Genomic DNA, 21,414 nt, shown 5'->3' on the forward strand with positions numbered 1-21,414 from the left:
TATTACACAAAACACAACGCTTGGGCCCGTTTCAACAAGGAAGAATGTGAAATGTGAACTCCGAGTTGATTATACCGTGATTCGAAACTTTGAGTTTTTGGTTTCAGAACAGCTGATCTGAGTTAGTTCTATCAAGCATGGGTAGTCTACTTTGAGTTAAGCGCTTGCACCACAACTACGACAGGCCATGATCAATGGAGCGCCGATATTACGAGTCACCATGGCAACGGCACCAAAAAACAACATGGCGGCAGAAAGCGCTTGCGAGCGAGGCACACTTTCCACTCTGCATACAGTGGATTGTATTGCGTAGTTTTCCCAGTCCTTAAAATAGCTGAATGCATGGTAACTGCCTAAAAGAAACGTAATGTTATTAAACACTTAAAGTCACAATATGGAATAATTATGTTGTGAAATATCCGAAAATCACTTGCACAGTGTGATATATTTCATGCAGTTGTGTACTTGCATTATCCCAAATGTTCCCAAGAATGTGCAAATCAAGAGAAATTCAAATGTAAATTTTCTATTTTTATTTTAAAAAATAAAGTAATGGCCCGTCCCTTGTATTTGTCGCATATCAGTGACATAATATCCGGGGCTCCGCACTACCCTCAGTTTCCGGTTGTAGAAACTACGGCAACACGCACATGCGGAAGTGGTTATACAGCATCTGGGACGCAGCATCTGTTGTTCTGTTATTATGGATCACGATTACTCATTGGCGAGTAAAGGAAACACAAAAAAACGTAAACGTAGGGCAAATGAGGCAAGCAGGTTTATGGACAAACGAAGAAATAAGACGAGGATTAATATCGGCGTGGCGTTTTCTAAATGGAGAGAGCTTCGCGACCAACTTGGACTCGACAGAGACTCCGCTCTCGCATGTGTTTTAATGGACAGGTAAGCAAAAAAGTTACTCATGCACATATTATTTGAATAGTTATGAATGCAGTTACCCTATGAAATACAGTATATGTCGCACAAAAATATGTAGCCAGTAACGTTACTTGTAAATGCTGTGGGTTCATTCCAATTTACTTTTTAAACGATGACTGTTTTAAACACGTAACACTGTGTAGCATTACGCTACCAAATCAATTGACAAAGTCCAATATCAGTCGCGGGCTAACGTAGCATTACAGTCCACGTTTCTTGCAAGCTAATTCATTACGATGACATAAAATAAAATTCATTCATTACCTCGTCTGTGAACACTATGGCCGATCTCCATACGCCTCTGGATGATGAAAACGACATGTCCCATGATTCCACTCTCCTACATAACGTCATTTAGCTTCGTCTTTTGTTGTTTCGAAAGTGCGCCATCTAGCGGTCCAAATATTCCATTGTGTCTTTAATCTTTAAAGAGTAACGCGATGACAGCTTGACTAGATTGTGTTTTTGTGAATTACATGCAGTAAAATGACTGTCATGAAAGATCACACACAACAGGTGATAAAAAATATGTAATACAAATAAATTATTCATCACACGGATTACTAATTTGGAGCACTGACTGACACCTTGTGATGAAATAACCACGTATGTTTATCAGCCACTGCTTTCACAGATCGGCTTTGCTGGATTCACAATAATCATCAGAATATCTCTTCTCAGGTTCAATGATACCCTCTATTCTGTGTACTAAATCTAGAACAGAGCGCGCGCACAACAGAAACTGCGTCTGACAACATTGTTTCTCTGAAATGAGAAGAGGTGATCCTGTCCGGAAACATTTTTTGACATGCTGGTTGGAAATCTCTTTACATCCTGATTGCAATCAAGAAGTATAGTGGTCAAATAATATTTGTATAATTAGATATCGTTTGTGAAAGGCGTATAGGACCAAAAAACGTTCGTCCAGTCAAAACGTTTTGTAAGGACTCTGACTGGTCTTGTGTACATTTTCACTGAAAAATTTTCAGCCAACGTATTTTGCATACCACTGCGCAGCCTGTTCACGCAGACATGTACGTCATCAGTGCGCGCTCACGTCCGCCGTCTCAATGTATGGGAGAATGGCGGACAAATGGGAACAATCAAACGTTCCTGCGGAACCGACAGCCAGTAAATCTACAAAACGAAAGTCCGTTTTTGAAAAAGCAGTGACGAAAAAACGTCTGGATCATGAAAGAGGAAAAACTCGCATTAACATCGGTTCAGCTTTTACTCGATGGAGACAGCTCCGGCAGGCAAGGGGTTTGAAAGACGATACCATGGTTGCTCTCTTTCTTTTGGACAGGTATGTACATGCCTCCAGAAGAATTTAATGGATTTAGTTTGTAACTCGTTATGCGGATGTACGAAACACATTCATGTGTTTGGAGGCGGCGTGGCTTTGGACGGCGAATCGCATAGAAAGTGGGGTTATAATTTCAGTGCTAGCAGGCTAAAATCAGCACCTTTCCAAATCAACCATCCCATCTTTAAGCAATTTACAATTGGACAGAATGTCGGGTTTTTTGAGGTGATGTCCCTGTTGAAAAAAAACGCATATGCTGTTTTTTTCAACAAGGGTTACTGACCGGAAAGTTTCTCTGACAGGAAATTTAATCAGGTGAGAGACACTGCTTCTCACTAAATAAATCCCATTTATAAAATTAAAGTCTATGTAAATGTTTTTCAGGCATAATTTGATTATTTTAATTTGAGTATTATACAGCACTGGTTGAAAGCAGAGTTGCAAGCTGCAGCGTAAAAGGCGTGTTTTATCATTCAATACTGATCCCGTTTCCCATTCTTAACACTGTATGTTCCCAGCCGTTTCATTCCGGTTATCCATTCATGACCCCTCGGTCAAACCAAACGATACAGAAACTCTGCAGCCAATAGTTGTGTCCCAAATGACATACACTATGCACTTAAACTATGCGCTAGGCACTCAACCATCTAGTGTATGAATTTAAGAAGAGTAGTATCGTCCCAAATGAAATACTAAATGGTTTTATACTCACCGGAAGTGTGTGCGGTTTCCAAGACGAGGGTAAATGACGTCAATCTCACAACTCAATGCATGTCAATAAAAATCCATTTGTACATCGTACATTTAATGTAATTTTAATCTGTTTTGCATAATCACTCTTCAGGAGAACTTTGCTCGAGCAGCTTCTGATAGCTCCTCCTCCCTTCCACCACATAAGCGACACTGCGACCGTTGAGTGAGTGAAGTGTCCAGAGTTCCACACTTCATATTTTTGGTTGAATGGGTGCATCATCCGGGCACTCGAAGTGCACTTCTTTTCGGAGAAATTTGAATGTGAACGCACTACTAGTACTCGCACTATTTATACTGCAAAATGGCGTGAAATAGTGCATAAGTGAGCGGGTTGGTACACACATAATGGTCTTCTCTCTTTAGTGTTTTCATGAGTGTAAACAGTGTGTTTCTGTGCTCAGAATGTTGACGACGACGACACGGGCGGATGTGATGTGCTGTAAATCAGTGGGAACTGATCTGTCCATGCTGGATATTGATGATTTCATCACAGAAATCTGTCAGCTGAAGAAAGAGGTGGCGTTACTGGAGGAAAAGCTGAGGACAAGAGGAGATGAACTCAACACTGAGGTTTGGACACATTCAACATCATTTACTGCTTTTATACTGTCATTCATGTCAAACTAAACCAAAGTGAGACATCACACATATATTCTATATAAAGCTCCAGTGCTGATGATGTGTTGTGTGTTTGTCAGGTTTTGTCGGCTCAATCTTCAGTGTGTATGAGTGACGGGAGCTCCACAGAACGTCTGGATTCAGTGTGGAGCAGCAGAGATCAGAGCACACCACAGCCACTGCTGGACAAACTCTCTGAACAGAAGTCCAGACACACACAGGACTCGGAGCTCAGCCTCACTTTACTCTGTTATACTGACACAAACCCCACAGACGCTCAGGACACTGTGTGTGACAGTAATCACACCTTGAATCAGGATGAATCTACTGATCAAACCTCCACAGAGTCTCTGGATTCTGTCTGTAACGCTGGAGAACAGCAGATCCTGAACACCAGACCACTCAACATGTGTTCTGTCACACTGAAGAATGACGAGAACCAGATCGAGATAAAAACAGAACCCACAGCAGAAGATGATCAAACGAATGAAGATGATGATGAGGAAGACGACGACGAGGATGATGATGATGATGAAGATATTGATGAAGATGATAGCGATGATGATTTTTTTCCTTCAGGTATGTTATATCTTTGAATGTCGTTACATTTGAAACGACATATGATTTATTTATTCCCATATAAAGGGAATTACAATAATCAAGCCGTGATGACACAAAGGCATGGATCACTCTCTCGAACTCTTTAAACGATAACAAGCTCTTTGCTTTTGATAGCAGTCTTAATTGGAAGAAACTGGATTTTACCACAGAATTTATCTGTTTATCAAACTTGAGTGCAGAATCGAAAGTGACTCCCAAATTTTTCACAGAGAGCTTTCTGTAGGAGTCCAGGTCTCCCAAGTCATAACTGGGAGCCCCTGTAGACCCAAACGCAATGACCTCTGTTTTGCCCTCATTAAGATGTAAAAAGATTAAAGAGAGCCAAGACTTAATATCAGACAAACACGCATTCAGTAAATCCAAGCCTCTCGTATCATTTTTCCTCAAGGGCAGGTAGATTTGGGTGTCATCAGCATAAAAATGAAATGACACCCCATGTTTGGCAAGAATGAGCCCCAGGGGAAGCATATATAATGAGAACAGAGCAGGGGCCAAGATGGAGCCCTGGGGAACTCCGAAAGGCAAAATAGAGGTAGATGAAGAGAAACCATCAAGACAAACAGAAAACATTCTGTCTTCAAGATAAGATTTAAACCAGTCAAGAGCATTGCTTGTAATGCCCACACATTTTTCAAGGCGTGATAAAAAGATTCTATATTATCGAACGCTGCACTTAAGTCTAATAATAAGAGCATCACAGAGTCCCCAGAATCTACAGATAATAAAATATCATTCAACACTTTTAAAAGTGCAGTCTCAGTGCTATGAGATTTCCTAAACCCAGATTGAAATTTTTCAAAAATACTATTTGATTCTAGAAAACTCTGCAGTTGTAGTAAAATTGCCTTTTCTAAGGCTTTTGACAGAAAAGATAGATTTGAAATGGGTCTATAATTTGATAAAACGGTAGGGTCAAGATTTGATAATAGTTTCTAATACAGATCTATATAACAATTAGAGCTGCATGATGAATCGCAATTCCCATTAAATTCATGCTTGAATCGATCTGGCTAGTGCGATTATGAAATAGCAAAGGCTGCGATATGTTTCATATGTAGTTTGAGCACCTTCCATGAATTATTTCCGGGTCGAAGTGGGAATTATCGAATTTCCGAGAGCGCGTGAAGGCAGCAAAAGTTGCAATTTCAGACCCGTTTTGATGTTACTCTCCGCACATTACATACATCTTATTGCCCAATAAAGCCATTGTCATACACTGCGTTCCAAATTATTATGCAAATGATATCTTTCTCTGGTTTTCCTAATTTGTCGATGCAAATGACAGTCAGTATAATTTTCAAGTAATCAACAGTTAGGGTACATTTGGAATTTTATTGAACAAACCTCCCACTGACAACAGTATTTATTTAAAAAATGAAAAACTCAAAATGCACTGTTCCAAATTATTATGCACAACAGAGTTTGAAAACATTTCATAGGTTGTAAAAAACTGAAAATGGTCATTTGTTGAATTTGCAGCATTAGGAGGTCATATTTACTGAAATCAAAAGCTATTTCAATCAAAAACATCCTAACAGGGCAAGTTACATGTTAACATAGGACCCCTTCTTTGATATCACCTTCACAATTCTTGCATCCATTGAACTTGTGAGTTTTTGGATAGTTTCTGATTGAATTTCTTTGCAGGATGTCAGAATAGCCTCCCAGAGCTGCTGTTTTGATGCTAACTGCCTCCCACCATCATAGATCTTTCGCTTGAGGATGCTCCAAAGGTTCTCAATAGGGTTGAGGTCAGGGGAGGATGGTGGCCACACCATGAGTTTCTCTCCTTTTATGCCCATAGCAGCCAATGACACAGAGGTATTCTTTGCAGCATGAGATGGTGCATTGTCATGCATGAAGATGATTTTGCTACGGAAGGCATGGTTCTTCTTTTTGTACCATGGAAGAAAGTGCTCAGTCAGAAACTCTACATACCTTGCAGAGTTCATTTTCACACCTTCAGGGACCCTAAAGGGGCCCACCAGCTGTCTCCCCATGATTCCAGCCCAAAACATGACTCCGCCACCTCCTTGCTGACGTCGCAGCCTTGTTGGGACATGGTGGCCATCCACCAACCATCCACTACTCCATCCATCTGGACCATCCAGGGTTGCACGGCACTCATCAGTAAACAAGACTGTTTGAAAATTAGTCTTCATGTATGTGTGGGCCCACTGCAACCGTTTCTGCTTGTGAGCATTGGTTAGGGGTGGCCGAATAGTAGGTTTATGCACAACTGCAAGCATCTGGAGGATCCTACACCTTGAGGTTTTCGGGACTCCCGAGGCACCAGCAGCTTCAAATACCTGTTTGCTGCTTTGCAATGGCATTTTTGCAGCTGCTCTCTTAATCCGATGAATTTGTCTGGAAGAAACCTTCCTCATTCTGCCTTTATCTGCACGAACCCTTCTGTGCTCTGAATCAGCCACAAATCTCTTCACAGTACGATGATCTCGCTTAAGTTTTCGTGAAATATCTAATGTTTTCATACCTTGTCCAAGACATTGCACTATTTGACGCTTTTCGGCAGCAGACAGATCCTTTTTCTTTCCCATATTGCTTGAAACCTGTGGCCTGCTTAATAATGTGGAACGTCCTTCTTAAGTAGTTTTCCTTTAATTGGGCTCACCTGGCAAACTACTTATCACAGGTGTCTGAGATTGATTTCAGTGATCCAAAGAGCACTGAGACACAATACCATCCATAAGTTTAATTGAACAATATAAAATTAAATGTTTACGACACTTAAATCCAATTTGCATAATAATTTGGAACGCAGTGTATACATATTTTCTGTTTCTGTTGTCAGTTCTGTTTTATAACCAAGAAAATCACCACACACACTTTAAAGAGCGGAAGCCAGGGCATTAGCATTAGCCGTTGCGCTTTTTTGGCTAAAGGTTGTTGTCTGCCGCTCACTCACAGATGCATTTCCTGCACCATAAAAGCGAGACCTCGTGCAAGCGGGGCAGCACTGACGACATTTTCCCACCAAAAAGACGCTAGGTTTGTTGTCATGCATGTCTTCTGAACAAAAGCTGCTAAAGGGGTCGGAAAAGTCTCTAAACCTAGTGAAAGAGTTGCAAACTTGGCAACAATGGCTGGACAAATTATGAATAAATGGGAAACAGTGCGTCACTGTAGTCATGACGGGGAGGGGTTTTGGCGTGGTGGCCTGCCACGGCGAAATGAATGTAGGGGAAACACTGCCTACTGACTGAGCTGTATGCATGCGGTGGTTGAGAATAGGCTGTTAACACAGTGCATGTAAACACATGATTTTATGGCCACTGTAACCAGGTTCACAGTAAACGGGAAGGAGGCAGGAACCAGCGAACGTGAACCAACTTTTAATAAAATAAACGACAAAATGAAAGTAAAGTGCCGACAGCTCCCTCACGGTCGACTGCCGGCCACACTAACCTATTAAAATGTATCATAAAATCCAGGCCTGGTTCTCTCTCGTCCTCCGCTGTTGTCGCTCCTTTTACTCTTCCGAAGCTCCTCCGTGAGAGATGCGAGACCGGTGCAACGCGCCGCTGGCCGGCCTCGCACCGTTCCCTCGCGGCCCTCGTCCCACTCTGCTGGTCACAGCCACTTTCTCACGAGTGTCATGTTTCTCATGTAAACACGTCAAAAAGACTGACAAACATCTGCTTTGTGAATGTAAAAAATGATAAAGAATTTCAATTCAGGTCCAAAGAGATTTTAATGCTGTTGTTGTGTTTCTTTCAGATGAGAGCAGTGATTCGTGTTCTGATGGAGAAATGGCCTCTACTGATCTGAACATTAACATGAAGACACAAAGTGATGGAAACCCTATACACTGCAGTGTATGTGACAAGTGTTTCAGCACCGAACAAAGTCTTGTTATTCATCAGAGAATTCACACGGGAGAAAAACCGTATGAGTGTCCTCAGTGTGATAAGAGATTCAACCACGAAGCCAGTGTTAAAACACACATGCGTGTCCACACCAATGAGAGACCGTATCAGTGCAGTGAATGTGGAAAAACCTTTAGACAGACAGGTTCTTTACAGAGACACCAGATATCACACTCGGAGGAGAAACTCTATCAGTGTTCACACTGTGATAAACGCTTCCATCATAAAGCCAATCTGACGCTCCATGAGAGAACTCACACTGGAGAGAAACCTTACCTCTGCTCTCAGTGTGGACAGAGCTTCTCTCAACTAAGTAATTTCAAAGATCATCAGAGAATTCACACGGGAGAGAAACCTTATCACTGCAGTGTTTGTGGAAAGAGTTTCACTCAGTCAGGTTCTTTCAAAGATCATCAGAAAGTTCACAGTGGAGAAAAGCCTTATCCCTGCAGTGTTTGTGGGAAGAGATTCAGTCGACGTGATAATTTAAAGACGCACCAGAGACTTCATACTGGAGAAAGACCTTACAAATGTTCTCAGTGTGACATGGCGTTTACGCAGCGAGTTCTCCTGAAACTCCATCAGAAAGTTCACACCGGAGAGAAACCAGGAAAAACACGACCTGTGAAGAAGACTTGACTTGGATGGAAAAACAACAGCTCCTAATAAAAGGGTTTGACAAACACAATTCACACATGTATGGGATTTTGTTTGCTAACAGCATCTGTTCATCTCTTCCTAGATTAGAGTTAAAAAACAAATCAACAGTTGATGTGGTGGTGCTCCAGAATACAGGTTGTGCGATTTGAAGGGATAGTTGTTTTGATAATTTTTTTAAGTCATTTACATCTTTTAAGATTTAACTATATAAATACAGTTTAAAAGTTTTTCTGAACCATTGCAGGACCAGTTTTGTTTACGTCTTCCAAAATGGTCTATAGTTTTGTGACTCTACTGAGACGATCTTGAATGAATCTTGAACATCTACCTCTAAATTCTCTCATGAAGTGCTATTTCTTCACATTTACCGCCTGCTTTGAAACCAGACTTTCTTACAAGGTTACTCTTTGGTATCTTTGTCATTGAGACAATAGAGTTGTCAGCCTATTTAAAAAAACTAAATGGATCCCTTAACAATTCTGTTAATAAAAAGATCTCTGGGACACGGGACAGATATCAGTACATTGATCAATAGCTTGGTTCAGCCATGTCTGCCGCAGTTGTTAGGTGTGTGCTTCTTTCTGACTGACAAACACTGGAATCGGCTCTAGTCCTAAGAAAAAATATTTGCGTGTGTTGTGTCCAGTCTTTGAAGGTTTCAGCCACTGGTTAAGTGTGTCGCCAGCTCAATGGCATTTCAAAGACAGGTAAGTGAGCTATAGCACAATATTTTTAATTAAAAAAGTTTTTTATTCCAGTCTAAATGTGCCTTCCATTATCAGCTACATCAGCTTTCCTACCTTACAAGAGAAGAAACTTCATTCACAAGAGCACAGAGACAAGAAACACTTTCACTGTCAGCAGTGTGGGAAGAGTTTTCATTGCTCTGAACCCTCACATGAAGAGACACCGTAATTAAAACCTCTTTTACCAGTTTCTCCTTCACAGTCTAATGAAATGAAACAAAAATGCTTAATGAATGCTCTAATGAGTGAATAAAGGAATTTGTTTAGGTTATAGCTTTCACAGTATAGAGTGCGGACAAAATAAAATAAATAGCAAAGAGTAAAACTAAGTATGTATTTCCTGTTTTTGGCCTGAGTGTTCTAGTAGGTGTGAAGATCCAAGTGAGCATGTACTATTTCTAGCCCGATGGGAAAGTGCAAACATTTAATTAATGTTACTATTTATTAGTGCTGCACTGCTGGGCAATGATTCAAATGTTTAATCGCATGACTTTTCTGTGATTAATCACAATTAATCGTATTGTTAAGTGTAACATTCAGTAATGAATGCAAAAGTAGTGTATTGTGATCTTTTATTTTAAAAGCACTGCTATATGAACAAAAGTGCAATAAGATTTGGTTTGCAAACACTTTAAACAAACAATGTGCTTTTTTACAACAGTGTTTCCTTTACATGGAAGCATTAACCATTTTAAAATATTTATTGTAAATCTCAACTCAAACATAATGTAATCGAACTAAATATAAAACCACTGCCAGGGCAGTAACGTTCTGTCTAGTTTGATATAGAAAAGCAAGTTATAATGATTGTTGATTTTATTGCTTATACATAAAAGCTCAACACAAAGTAAACAACTAAATTATTGTATGCTACTTTTTTGTTTATCTTAATTCATATATGGAGAACACAATTCCTTTAATATGAGTGAGTGTTTTGGGCCCGTCCTTTATTGTTTGATGAACATTATAAACAGAGATCTTTATTATGCTGCTGCCCCTTTACAGTGGCGGAGCCAGAGGGGGGTCCAGGGTGGCCAATTGGATGTCGGGTGTTCAGTGCCACCCTGGACCCCCCTCTGGCTCCGCCACTGTAAAGGGGCAGCAGCATAATAAAGATCTCTGTTTATAATGTTCATCAAACAATTTGGGTGCCACCCCAAAATTTGATTCGAAATTTGAGGTAGATCCCCTGTGTTTTTTGTTTAGAAGTGCCTGAAATCATTGAACATTTATTTTTTCTTGTCCAGTCACATTTCAGTTTTGGCAGAATATCTACAGATGGCTTAATATTGATAATAGTACAGATATTCCATCATTTAATTTGTTCCAGGTTTGTTGGTTTTTCGATAAAGATGCGATCCTTCGCTAAGCCCCGCCCTCCTTAGTTACTGTTGCTACGCCTGTCAAGCTTTCACGCCTGGTAAGTGTATTACAGTGTGTATGCACCGTAATACGTAATACCAATGTCAGACATTCCCAAGGAGATAATTAGTAATTTTTGGCGAACATGTGAAAGATCTGAGAGAGCAAGACAAAAGGGACTGCAGTGTACATTCGAGGGATATATCCACGACATATGAAACCGATTAGAAAATAATTTAATCAAAATTGAAGCTAAAGCCTATGAATGATAACATTCTCCCGCTTATATTTTAGTAGCGCGCTAGTAGTCTAATCTAGGCCTTGGACCTGGCAATGCTGGAGATGCTGAGCCGAGTCATACATCATCAACAACACAAACACATTTCCGTCTTGCCTTTAATCATCTTATTTTACGTTCAAATATATGCATTATGAACAAAGAACCGTCATTATTTCCAAGCAATGATGTGCTGCGTTAGCTAGCTAGCTAACATTAGCGTGCTCTTACCTTGGAGCAAACATAGGTGTTTTTGTTAATCCTGTCGACCTTTAGTGGGACATTCTAAAACGCTTAACGTACCTAAACAGCGATAAATGAAAACCAAGTTTCTGTCAAATTTTACTTCTAATAAACACATGCTGCTGTCAAAAGAACGAGCTCTTGATCCGCGGATAAAGTGAATATCACGTTAAGCGTTCTCACCTTATTAGTCCTTTATAAGAGAAAACATCTTAACGTGGCTTAGACATATTTCTGTCATTTTAGTTGTAATTAATACTACAAAAGCCACCGTGCGTTGTTGAAAAGTGGCGTAGCCTACTCTTTCTGCCCTGTCTGAACCCAATATTAAGAAATGAGGCTGAAGGTAATAACGTTGCTAACTCCTGGCTTCAGTGTTGTTACATCGAGCTGAATAGCCTGTGGATCAAACTAGAACAAAACAGCACAAATGTTTCTCAAAGCTCTGATAAAAAGGGACAGAAATATATATGAGATGATACAGCGCGTTCTTGTGACACGAATGCTCGCGTGGCTAATTGCGTCAGTGGGCTAACTGGCGCTGCCGTTTATCCGCGGAACAAGAGCTCGTTCTTTTGACAGCAGCAAGTGTTTAACACAAGGAAGGTTTGACAGAAATTTGGTTTTCCTTGATCGCTGTTTAGGTACGTTAAGCGTTTTAGAATGTCCCACATTTAGTTGTGAATGAGGCCTTCCACACTGCTTGATCCACGTCCGACATTTCTCCCCTTGGGTTTTAGGTTTCGGGAAGGGAAAACATTCCACCACCCCGTCCAAACTTTTAGGATACTGGCTATCAGATTTACACAATCCATACGCACAACGCTTCGGCATGTTTCCCTCGCTTGAAAGCTTGACAGACCTCCCGCGCCTAGTTACGGTTGCTAAACCACGATTGGCCTGTGTCGGTTTTCGGGCGTGGCTTAGCGAAGGGTCAATTACAAATATCATATCATATAAAGTAAGTGGAATTACAGGAAACCTCTATAAATTGTTTTAAAATGAATGTAAAAAATACTTAGAATCTTTAAAGCACTTATCCAAGATAATCAACCCCTTGGTGAATTCTATAAAACCACGAGTCTCTTTTTTTTAAGAATGGTAATAATTTTATATATTTTTATTTATTTATTCCTTGCAACCCCCCCCCCCGGAAATGTTCAAAAGTATTTTGTTTGTTTGTTTGTTGTTTTATTGTGTGTAGATTTATATCTACACATGGATACTTAGGTTTGCTTAGAATTTAATTATGGAAAGTGTGTATAAATTTTTTCATATGCATGTTTGTGTTCCCCATTTGAGTTTGTAAATTAATGCTGTTTCAATAAAAAATAAAAATAAAAAGTCACAGGAAGAAGAATGCAAAAGTAACGTAAAAAAAAAAAAAAAAACTTGGAAGAGTGCGACGGTGCGACTGCTTTACTGCATATCGTACATATGTTACATCGTATGATGCCTGAGGTGTAGCTCATTGCCAAACAGCCAACTATAAGACGAAACGAGCAAGTCTCAAATCCAACGCCATGGCAGAGCCAGCAAAGAAAGCAAAGAGGGTTTTGTCGGAGGAAGCAAAGCGAAGAAAACGAGACAGTGACCGGGCACTAGGCCGAACACGAGTTAATATCGGACGGGCTTACACTCGGTGGCATGAGCTGAAAGATGCAACGGGCTGCAAAACGGATGGAGACCTAGCCTTTCTGCTACTGGATTTGTAAGTCTTATATGTATTTTTTCTTACTGTCCTGTACTTTTGAGCTTATTTGTTATTAGGCTGTGTTCAGGTTGTACATTAGCGCACCACTGGTTTGTTGTGCGAGTTGAGTGTACATTTACATTGAGTCATTTAGCAGACGCTTTTATCCCAAGCGACTTGCAGATGAGGGAAGCAATTGGAACAACATAAGGACAACAAAAAGTGCGACAAAAGAAAACTGGCCTCATATAGCCTATCACAGTATACAGAGCGAAGTAAAAGTCAGAACTGATGGGTCAGGTGTTGACGGAAGAGATGTGTTTTCATACGGTTCTTAAAGATGCCACAGAATCTGCTGATCTTGTAGCAGCGGGCAGATCATTCCATACATGTGGAACCGATCCTGAGAAGGTACGTGAGAGAGATCTTTTACCTTTTTGGGATGGCACCACAAGACGTTGTTCGTTTGCAGAGCGTAGGGATCTGGTGGGTACATAAGTCTGTATTACTGAGTGAAGTTATGGGGCTGCTGAACCAGTGGTGGTCTTGTAGGCCAGGAGCAGAGTCTTGAATTTGATGCGAACGACTATAGGGAGCCAATGTTACTTAGTGAAGAGAGGAGTGACGTGCGCTCTCTTCGGTTCATTGAAGACCACTCTTGCCGCTGCATTCTGGGTTATCTGTAGAGGTTTGGTTGTGCAAGCTGGAAGTCCAGTCAGTAGCACATTGCAGTAGTCCAGTCTGGACAGAACAAGAGCCTGTACTAGGACTAGGTCTGAGTGTAGTGATTGCACCTAGCGTTATTACACAAAACACAAATCCTGGTCGCGAGTGTTTACCCTGATAGCACATGTACATCTGGCAGACATCTATTTGATGTCTGAATTTTCATCTGCAAGACATCTGGCAGATGCAGTTTGCTCATCTGGCCTACATCTCTGAGACCGACGTCTGCTGTCAGATGTCGTATAGACCTCTAGAACAGTGTTTCCCAACCCTGGTCCTCGGGGCACACCTTCCAGAATGTTTTAGATCTCTCCCTGTATAAAACACATATTCAACTCATCAATCAGGTGTTTTCTATAGGGAGAGATCTAAAACATTCTGGAATGTGTGCCCCGAGGACCAGGGTTGGGAAGCACTGCTCTAGAAGATGCCTGTAAGCAGGCCCTGATTAAGAATTCAAGTGTCTTGTAGACCCCCCCACATACATAAACATATTCATTTTTCTAAGAATAAAAGGGCAGACTTTGTCAATGATTATATTATAAGAGTAATTTGTCCATTTGTTAAACTTTATTTGTGTAACAAGCACTTCGCGACTCACGTTCTTAAGCGTGTAATGGTAAACGGCATTAACGAATATTAGTTATACTGTTACGAGTCTGTGTAAGTAAACATTTTGCAATGTATGTAAAAAAAGCACTCTGGATTTTCTAATAACTTAGGCTAAAAATCGGTAAATTAAGGCAGTTAGACCTGATCAACATTATATCAAAATAAAATTAATTATTGGCGAAGACACACCACCAAATACATGTAAAAAAAACTCTTACCTTTTTAAGATTTTAAACGCTGTTTTGTACTCATTTCATTCAGGAGTCACCTGTGGAATGTGCTGCTTCTTCCTGCCGCTCAATGAGACGATCCCTCCGCGGGGAAAGAGAGACCTTGCGCTCGCGGGGGACATTTTCCCACTGAAAGCTAAAGTTTATCGGAAAGTCGCTTGATTTATCGCATTGTGCTTCTCCTGAACAAAAGCTGCTAAAGGGCTTGTAAAAGTTACTAAATCAAGAGACAGACTTGCGTTCGTTAGAAACACTGTTTTGTGTGCGCACTTGGCGTGTGTGCGGCCAGAGAGGCGCGCGGTAGAATGAATATAGCGAAAACATTTTCTCCCCCTTTCTTGGGCCCCAAGCATGCATGGGCCCCTGGGCCTGTGCCCATAATGCCCATTGGATAATCCGGCCCTGTCTGTAAGATGTGTATGATTTAGAATTGACCCAGCTAAAAAATTTTGGTTCCCCTCACGTTAGTTTTTGGTTGGTTCGTTTTTGGTTCTTCAGGAAATTTTTCTTTTTGGAAATATAACGTTAGTTTCTGGTTCCCATAATGTTCTGGGAACCAAAAACTAACGTCAGGGGAACGTTCCCCTAATGTTATAGAAACCATGAACCAAGTTTTTTTCCATAAAGATAACCAAAAACAAACCTTAAAAAAAACTTTCTGGGAACCAGAAACTAACGTTAGGGGATAATATTTTTCTCGGGTCCGTTTGGCCTCACTACACGTCAGTAATGAATACATCCATGCTGTGTTTTTATCCATCGCTTGTCTAACGTTAATCTAATTAAAATAAGTAAAATACATCATCCCACACAATATGGAGGATGAAATCAATGCATTAGATTATTCTTTTAGCCTAATAATTCCTTTTTCATCACTAAAGTAGCCTAATTTTCGATTTAAACAGCACAGTATATCATCTCTAATAAAACCACACTGTGTGTAGGCCTACCTCAACATCAGACATTATAGATATCGAAATAAACTAACCAATGACTTCAACACAACATTTAAAGCAGATTTTTATTGACAGAAGAATAAACATTNAAAAATGATATGGCTCTAATTTATCCATCTGTATGAAACATTAATGTCATTTGTCAGTTACCTGCCTATTCATGATGAACTGCACTTACATATTTTTTAATGGTGACAACAGACGATTTATACTTGTGCTCCTACTGTTTGACCTGTGCTACCAAACTTAAACCTCTGTAGCACCAGTGCTTTGTGTAAAAAAAGTTAACTTACAGCGTTAACACTACTGCTTGCCTTTGTTTTATAGCAGTCACGGAGAACAGGCCTATAACCAAATACAGACGGCCAAAGCGGACACTAGTTAAAATGCTTAAAGCAAACTTGACCAATCTAAATCCGAAACAATTATATTGAGAATTCAAATGAAATATAATTTTTTATCTTTGGACAAGTAATTTTTGTACTCGGACAAGTGAATGACAAATTTACTTGTCCGAAGGACAACCACATGACAATGCTTAATGTCATCTTATTGTCATAGTTTATTGCTTTATCTAAATGTATTTACTCTCTGAATAGAAATCCACACAGGACTCGGAGGTCAGCCTCACTTTACTCTGTTATACTGACACAAACCCCACAGACGCTCAGGACACTGTGTGTGACAGTAATCACACCTTGAATCAGGATGAATCTACTGATCAAACCTTCACAGAGTCTCTGGATTCTGTCTGTAACGCTGGAGAACAGCAGATCCTGAACACCAGACCACTCAACATGTGTTCTGTCACACTGATTGGGACTGATGGGAAACTGATAAAAACAGAACCCACGTCAGAGGAAGATCAAACGGATGAAGATGAAGATAATGAAGATGATAGCGATGATGATTTTTTACTTTCAGGTATGTTACTTCTTTAAAGCTTGTTTGTTGCTTCATTACACTCTAGAAAATGATGCCATAGAAGACCCATTTTTGGTTCCACAAAGAACCATTCAGACAAAGATTCTTTAAAGAACCATCTCTTTCTTACTCTTTTATCATTTGAAGAACCTTTTTTCACCACAAAGAACCATTTGTGAAACAGAAAGGTTCTTCAGATGTTAAAGGTTCTTTATGGAATCATAAGGGTCTTCTATGGCATTGAAGAACTTTTTGAAGCAACTTGTTTTAAGAGTGTACATTTGACTGTGGTGTCATTGCTGATATTTCAGTAAAGAGGATCTTTCATCACTCATGTTATAAGTTAAAAACACACATCTGTTTTAACCATCGAAGTGTTTTCACTTTTTATATTTAGTAAGTGTGTATTGTAGCTGTGTAAGCATAAAAAAAATCTGCAAAGTTAAAATGTTGTCACTGCGAAAGGAGATATTCTCTTAAACAGAAACACTTTTTAAAGACTGCAATGAGCGACTAACACAAGCTTCAGCCTGGGTGCAACATCACAAACACATGAAGAATGTGCCAAACAGGGGACGAGAGCCGCTGTAACAGTGTGATCAAAAAGTATTTTAATATGACCGACAGGAAGTAGAAAGTAAATGATCTTTACCATTTTTTACATTTTTTCTAATGTTATATGACTGCTTTGAGCACTTGGTGGTGCCAACCCTAAACTTTAAAGGTCACTATAATTTCCTTTGTCTTTTTAATGATCTGTTTAGTCCATTATTGCTTTGAATAGTTAGCTCGCGCCTGTCAAAACTTTTTTCATAGATATGCAAGTAAACATTAACTTGTCACTTGTCCACAACCCATCAATATTTTGGGTAAATCTTATTAACCAGCTCATTCAGGAGATCGCCTCTCCTGCATCAAATAAAACCCTGTTTTACTTATTGTATTGTGTGTCCGTTGTTTCACCTGCACCTGCTATGAGCGTTATTTAATAAATTAAACAAATGGCATGTCACGTTTATTTTAAAAACCTTTTTAAGAAAATGAACATACTCTGATGCAAAATGAACAACATTTACCTAAACAACTGCGAAATTAAGCTAATACAGTGTTCATAAATGTTTTCTGTTGCCAAACGATACATTTGTGAGAGCAAATTATTTTGAGTTTATTTAGCAATATGCAGGGTTGGGGAGTAACTGATTACATGTAACGGGATTACAGTAATCATGATACAAAAATTTGGTAACTGTAATCCGTTACAGTTACATGAAAAAACTAAATAATTACAGTTACATTTAGTAGAAATTAAATTACTATCAAGACTACAATTGTTTCAAAACTAAAGTAGATGTTTTAAAATGTGGAAGTGTAAGGTGTTTTTGTGCTGTGCCACAAAATGCATAAAATTTAATGCATAAAACGGCAAAAAAAAAACATTCCCAAATGTTTCTCAGCTTGTTTTATCTACATAAAAGCCTATAAAAAATATGACATTTATAATGCAGGGATGTAAGTTAACTTGTTTTACACAAAGCACTGGTACTACAGAGGTTTAAGTTTGGTAGCACAGGTCAAACAGTAGGAGCACAAGTATAAATCGTCTGTTGTCACCATTAAAAAATATGTAAGTGCAGTTCATCATGAATAGTCAGGTAACTGACAAATGACATTAATGTTTCATACAGATGGATAAATTAGAGCCATATCATTTTTAGTTTACCTAAATTGGTTTTAATTTTTCTAATTTCTGTGTTTTTAATTTTTACTTCACAATAGTGGTATATTTGTCCACACAAATTCCCTTATGAAAATTAACCATGTTTTTTTTGTGTAAACCGGGGTTTTTTGTGTGTATTGATTACTTATGGCAATACCATGGTTTTACTACAGTAACCATCGTTTTACTATGGTTCTTTAAAAAACATGTTTTTCTAAACATGGTTATTTTGTGGTTACCATGGTTTTACCACAGTAATCATGTTTTTTTGGTTTTAACTGTAGTAAAACCATGGTTAATTTTTGTAAGGGTTACTGTAGTATACCATAGTATTTCAGTAAAATTCCTAGATACTATAGTGCTTTTGAACCTTATTATTGTACACTACAGTGTTAACAACAGCTTATCAATTCACTACAAGGGTACTACAATTTTCTATAGCAAAACTAAATTAGACAGCAGTATTTGTTCAGGCCAACGGGACTTTTATTTTGACGGGTCGTTGGGAAGACGCTCGAGTTAGTGTGTGTTTGATGATAGCTTCACTCAAACAGTAAAATGCTAGTAAAATAAACTCTCAGAGCAACTCTGGAGATGAAGTTCATGTGTTCATATCCTCATACAGTGCAGACGCAGACAAATCCACGAAAACGTTACGAGTGTAGCAGGTTGAACTGTGTAGTTCATTCACACGTATTTAAATAACATGATTCCACATCCGCAATCTAGTTATATGGACTCAATGCAGCTGAAAAATTCGCAAAATAGACTAAAACGAAGTAAAATAGCGATGCGCCACTGATTAATGTCACACACAAACTCTTGTGACTGTAGACAATAATACAGAATGTCATTTCAAGTCCTAAGAGATTTTAACGCTGTTGTGTTTGTTTCAGATGAGAGCAGTGATTCGTGTTCTGAAGGAGAAACGGCCTCGACGTCAAAAGAGCACAGGAAGAACATTAACATGAAGAGACACAGTGATGAAAAGCCTTTCAACTGCAGTGAATGTGACAAGTGTTTCAGCACCATACAATATCTTGTGATTCATCAGAGAATTCACACGGGAGAACTAACCTACAAGTGTCCTTACTGTGACAAGAGATTCAACCAACTAGACAATGTAGAGCGACACGTGCGTGTCCACACCAATGAGAGACCGTATCTGTGCGGTGAATGTGGAAAAACCTTTAGACAGACAGGTTCTTTACAGAGACACCAGATATCACACTCCGAGGAGAAACTCTATCAGTGTTCACACTGTGATAAACGCTTCCGTCATAAAAATAGTCTGATGCTTCATGAGAGAGTTCACACTGGAGAGAAACCTTACCTCTGCTCTCACTGTGGTAAGAGCTTCTCTGATCCAAGTAATTTCAAAGATCATCTGAGAATTCACACGGGAGAGAAACCTTACGTCTGCTGTCAATGTGGAAAGAGCTTTACTCAGTCAGGTTCTTTCAAAGATCATCAGAGAAGTCACAGTGGAGAAAAGCCTTATCCCTGCAGTGTTTGTGGGAAGAGATTCAGTCGACAGTTCAATTTAAAGACGCACCAGAGACTTCACACAGGAGAAAGACCTTACAAATGCTCTCAGTGTGACATGGCGTTTACGCAGCGAGTTCTCCTGAAACTCCATCAGAAAGTTCACACCGGAGAGAAACCAGGAAAAACACGACCTGTGAAGAAGACTTGACTTAGACCGACAATTACATGTATGCATTTAGCAAACGCTTTTATCTGAAGGGACTTGCAGTAAATCCAAGCTATACATCTTATTAGTATGTTAGTATGTGTGTTGGATCGAACTCACAACCTTTTGCGCTGCTAACGCAATGCTCTGCCACTGACCCACAGGAGCACAGAAAAACAACAACCCTTAATAAAAAGTTTTGACAAACACTTTTTTTTACTAACAGCATCTGTTTTAACCCTTCCTAGATTAGAGTTACAAAAACGAATCAAACTTCTCGTTTATAAAACGTTGCGTAGGCACAAAACGAGGCTGGTAATGTGCGTACGCAACTTTCCACGCAAAGGTTGTGATCTATTAAAAACAAACTTTACGGGAGAATGTAATGGGCCTCATTTATAACGGGCGTACGACCGAAAACTGGGTGTAGAGTCGCTTTCACGCAAAACTCGGCAATTATCAATATGGACGTGAGTGGTTGCTACGATCAAATCTCACGACAGGTGTCGGCTCGTGTACGCATGTTTTGAGATGGGTGAAGGTCTGTGTATGCTTTAACCTTTTGATAACTGAAAAGTAATAGTGATATAGAAAGATATAGATTTAGTATAACAAATGTAAAATATATTTCGATTTAAATAGAGGCCGGTTTGTGGAGGCTGATGACCGCTGGTCCTGCCTCTGACAGATCTGAAGCAAACATAAAACTGTGTGTGCTTGATTTAAGCAGCCTGAAATGCGAGATTAGCAGCATTAGATTCTAAACCTTGATCCTGTTTACAAACATCTGTCTCCTCCGCCACATGCCATGTTTTTCTTTGCCTAAATGAATTAAATTGTATAAAAACATTTACACATAATCATTATTCTATAATTGTGCCGCAAAAATGATCAGTAATTTTATCTACATGCGTTTTTTACATTAACACATGAATGTAACTCAAAGTTCTTCAAGACTGAAGTCAGATTAATTTGGTTGTATAATGCATTTAAATTTAAACCAAAGTCATTTAAAGCAACAACAATACAGTGTAAAAATAACAGTGAAACAATAATAATAAAATAAATTATTTGCGGTCATATTTACAAAACGTAAATATCCCATAAAAAATACAAACCTTAGCTGGAGTTTGGGTCGCTGTTGACTGCAGCAGTGAGTCTTTCCGAACGTTTTTTTACTACCTTTGATTTTACTTTTCAAGGTTAAACTTTAATTTCTAAATCGGAAAAGTTCCTCTTTTTTTTGCCGGATTACATTTCTCCAAATCGCAAAATCTAGGGGCGAGGCGTCTACACCCTAATTTATAGGGGCGTGATATGTAAATTACTATCAATTTCAGCCGCCGCATTTATCAAGGGACGATCATTCGTACGATAAGATTGGCAGAATACGAATGTTTGAGGATTCGCATGTAAATCCTGTAGTAAGATGATTTCTGCACAAACGAGGC

General features: G+C 39.3%; 1 protein-coding gene across 1 annotated transcript; it reads left to right on the forward strand.

Moving 5' to 3' along the window:
• The first annotated feature begins 924 nt into the window (after positions 1-924).
• Positions 925-20,791, forward strand: LOC130553078 (zinc finger protein 271-like). The gene is made up of 7 exons (XM_057331819.1): positions 925-2,245; positions 3,090-3,161; positions 3,400-3,568; positions 3,697-4,195; positions 7,976-8,748; positions 16,229-16,553; positions 19,167-20,791. The coding sequence occupies exons 1-7, from the start codon at positions 2,010-2,012 to the stop codon at positions 19,964-19,966; spliced, it is 2,874 nt and encodes a 957-aa protein (XP_057187802.1). The 5' UTR covers positions 925-2,009; the 3' UTR covers positions 19,967-20,791.
• Positions 20,792-21,414: the final 623 nt, after the last annotated feature.

The sequence above is a fragment of the Triplophysa rosa genome, linkage group LG4 (assembly GCF_024868665.1).
Source record: "Triplophysa rosa linkage group LG4, Trosa_1v2, whole genome shotgun sequence".
Taxonomy (NCBI): domain Eukaryota; kingdom Metazoa; phylum Chordata; class Actinopteri; order Cypriniformes; family Nemacheilidae; genus Triplophysa; species Triplophysa rosa.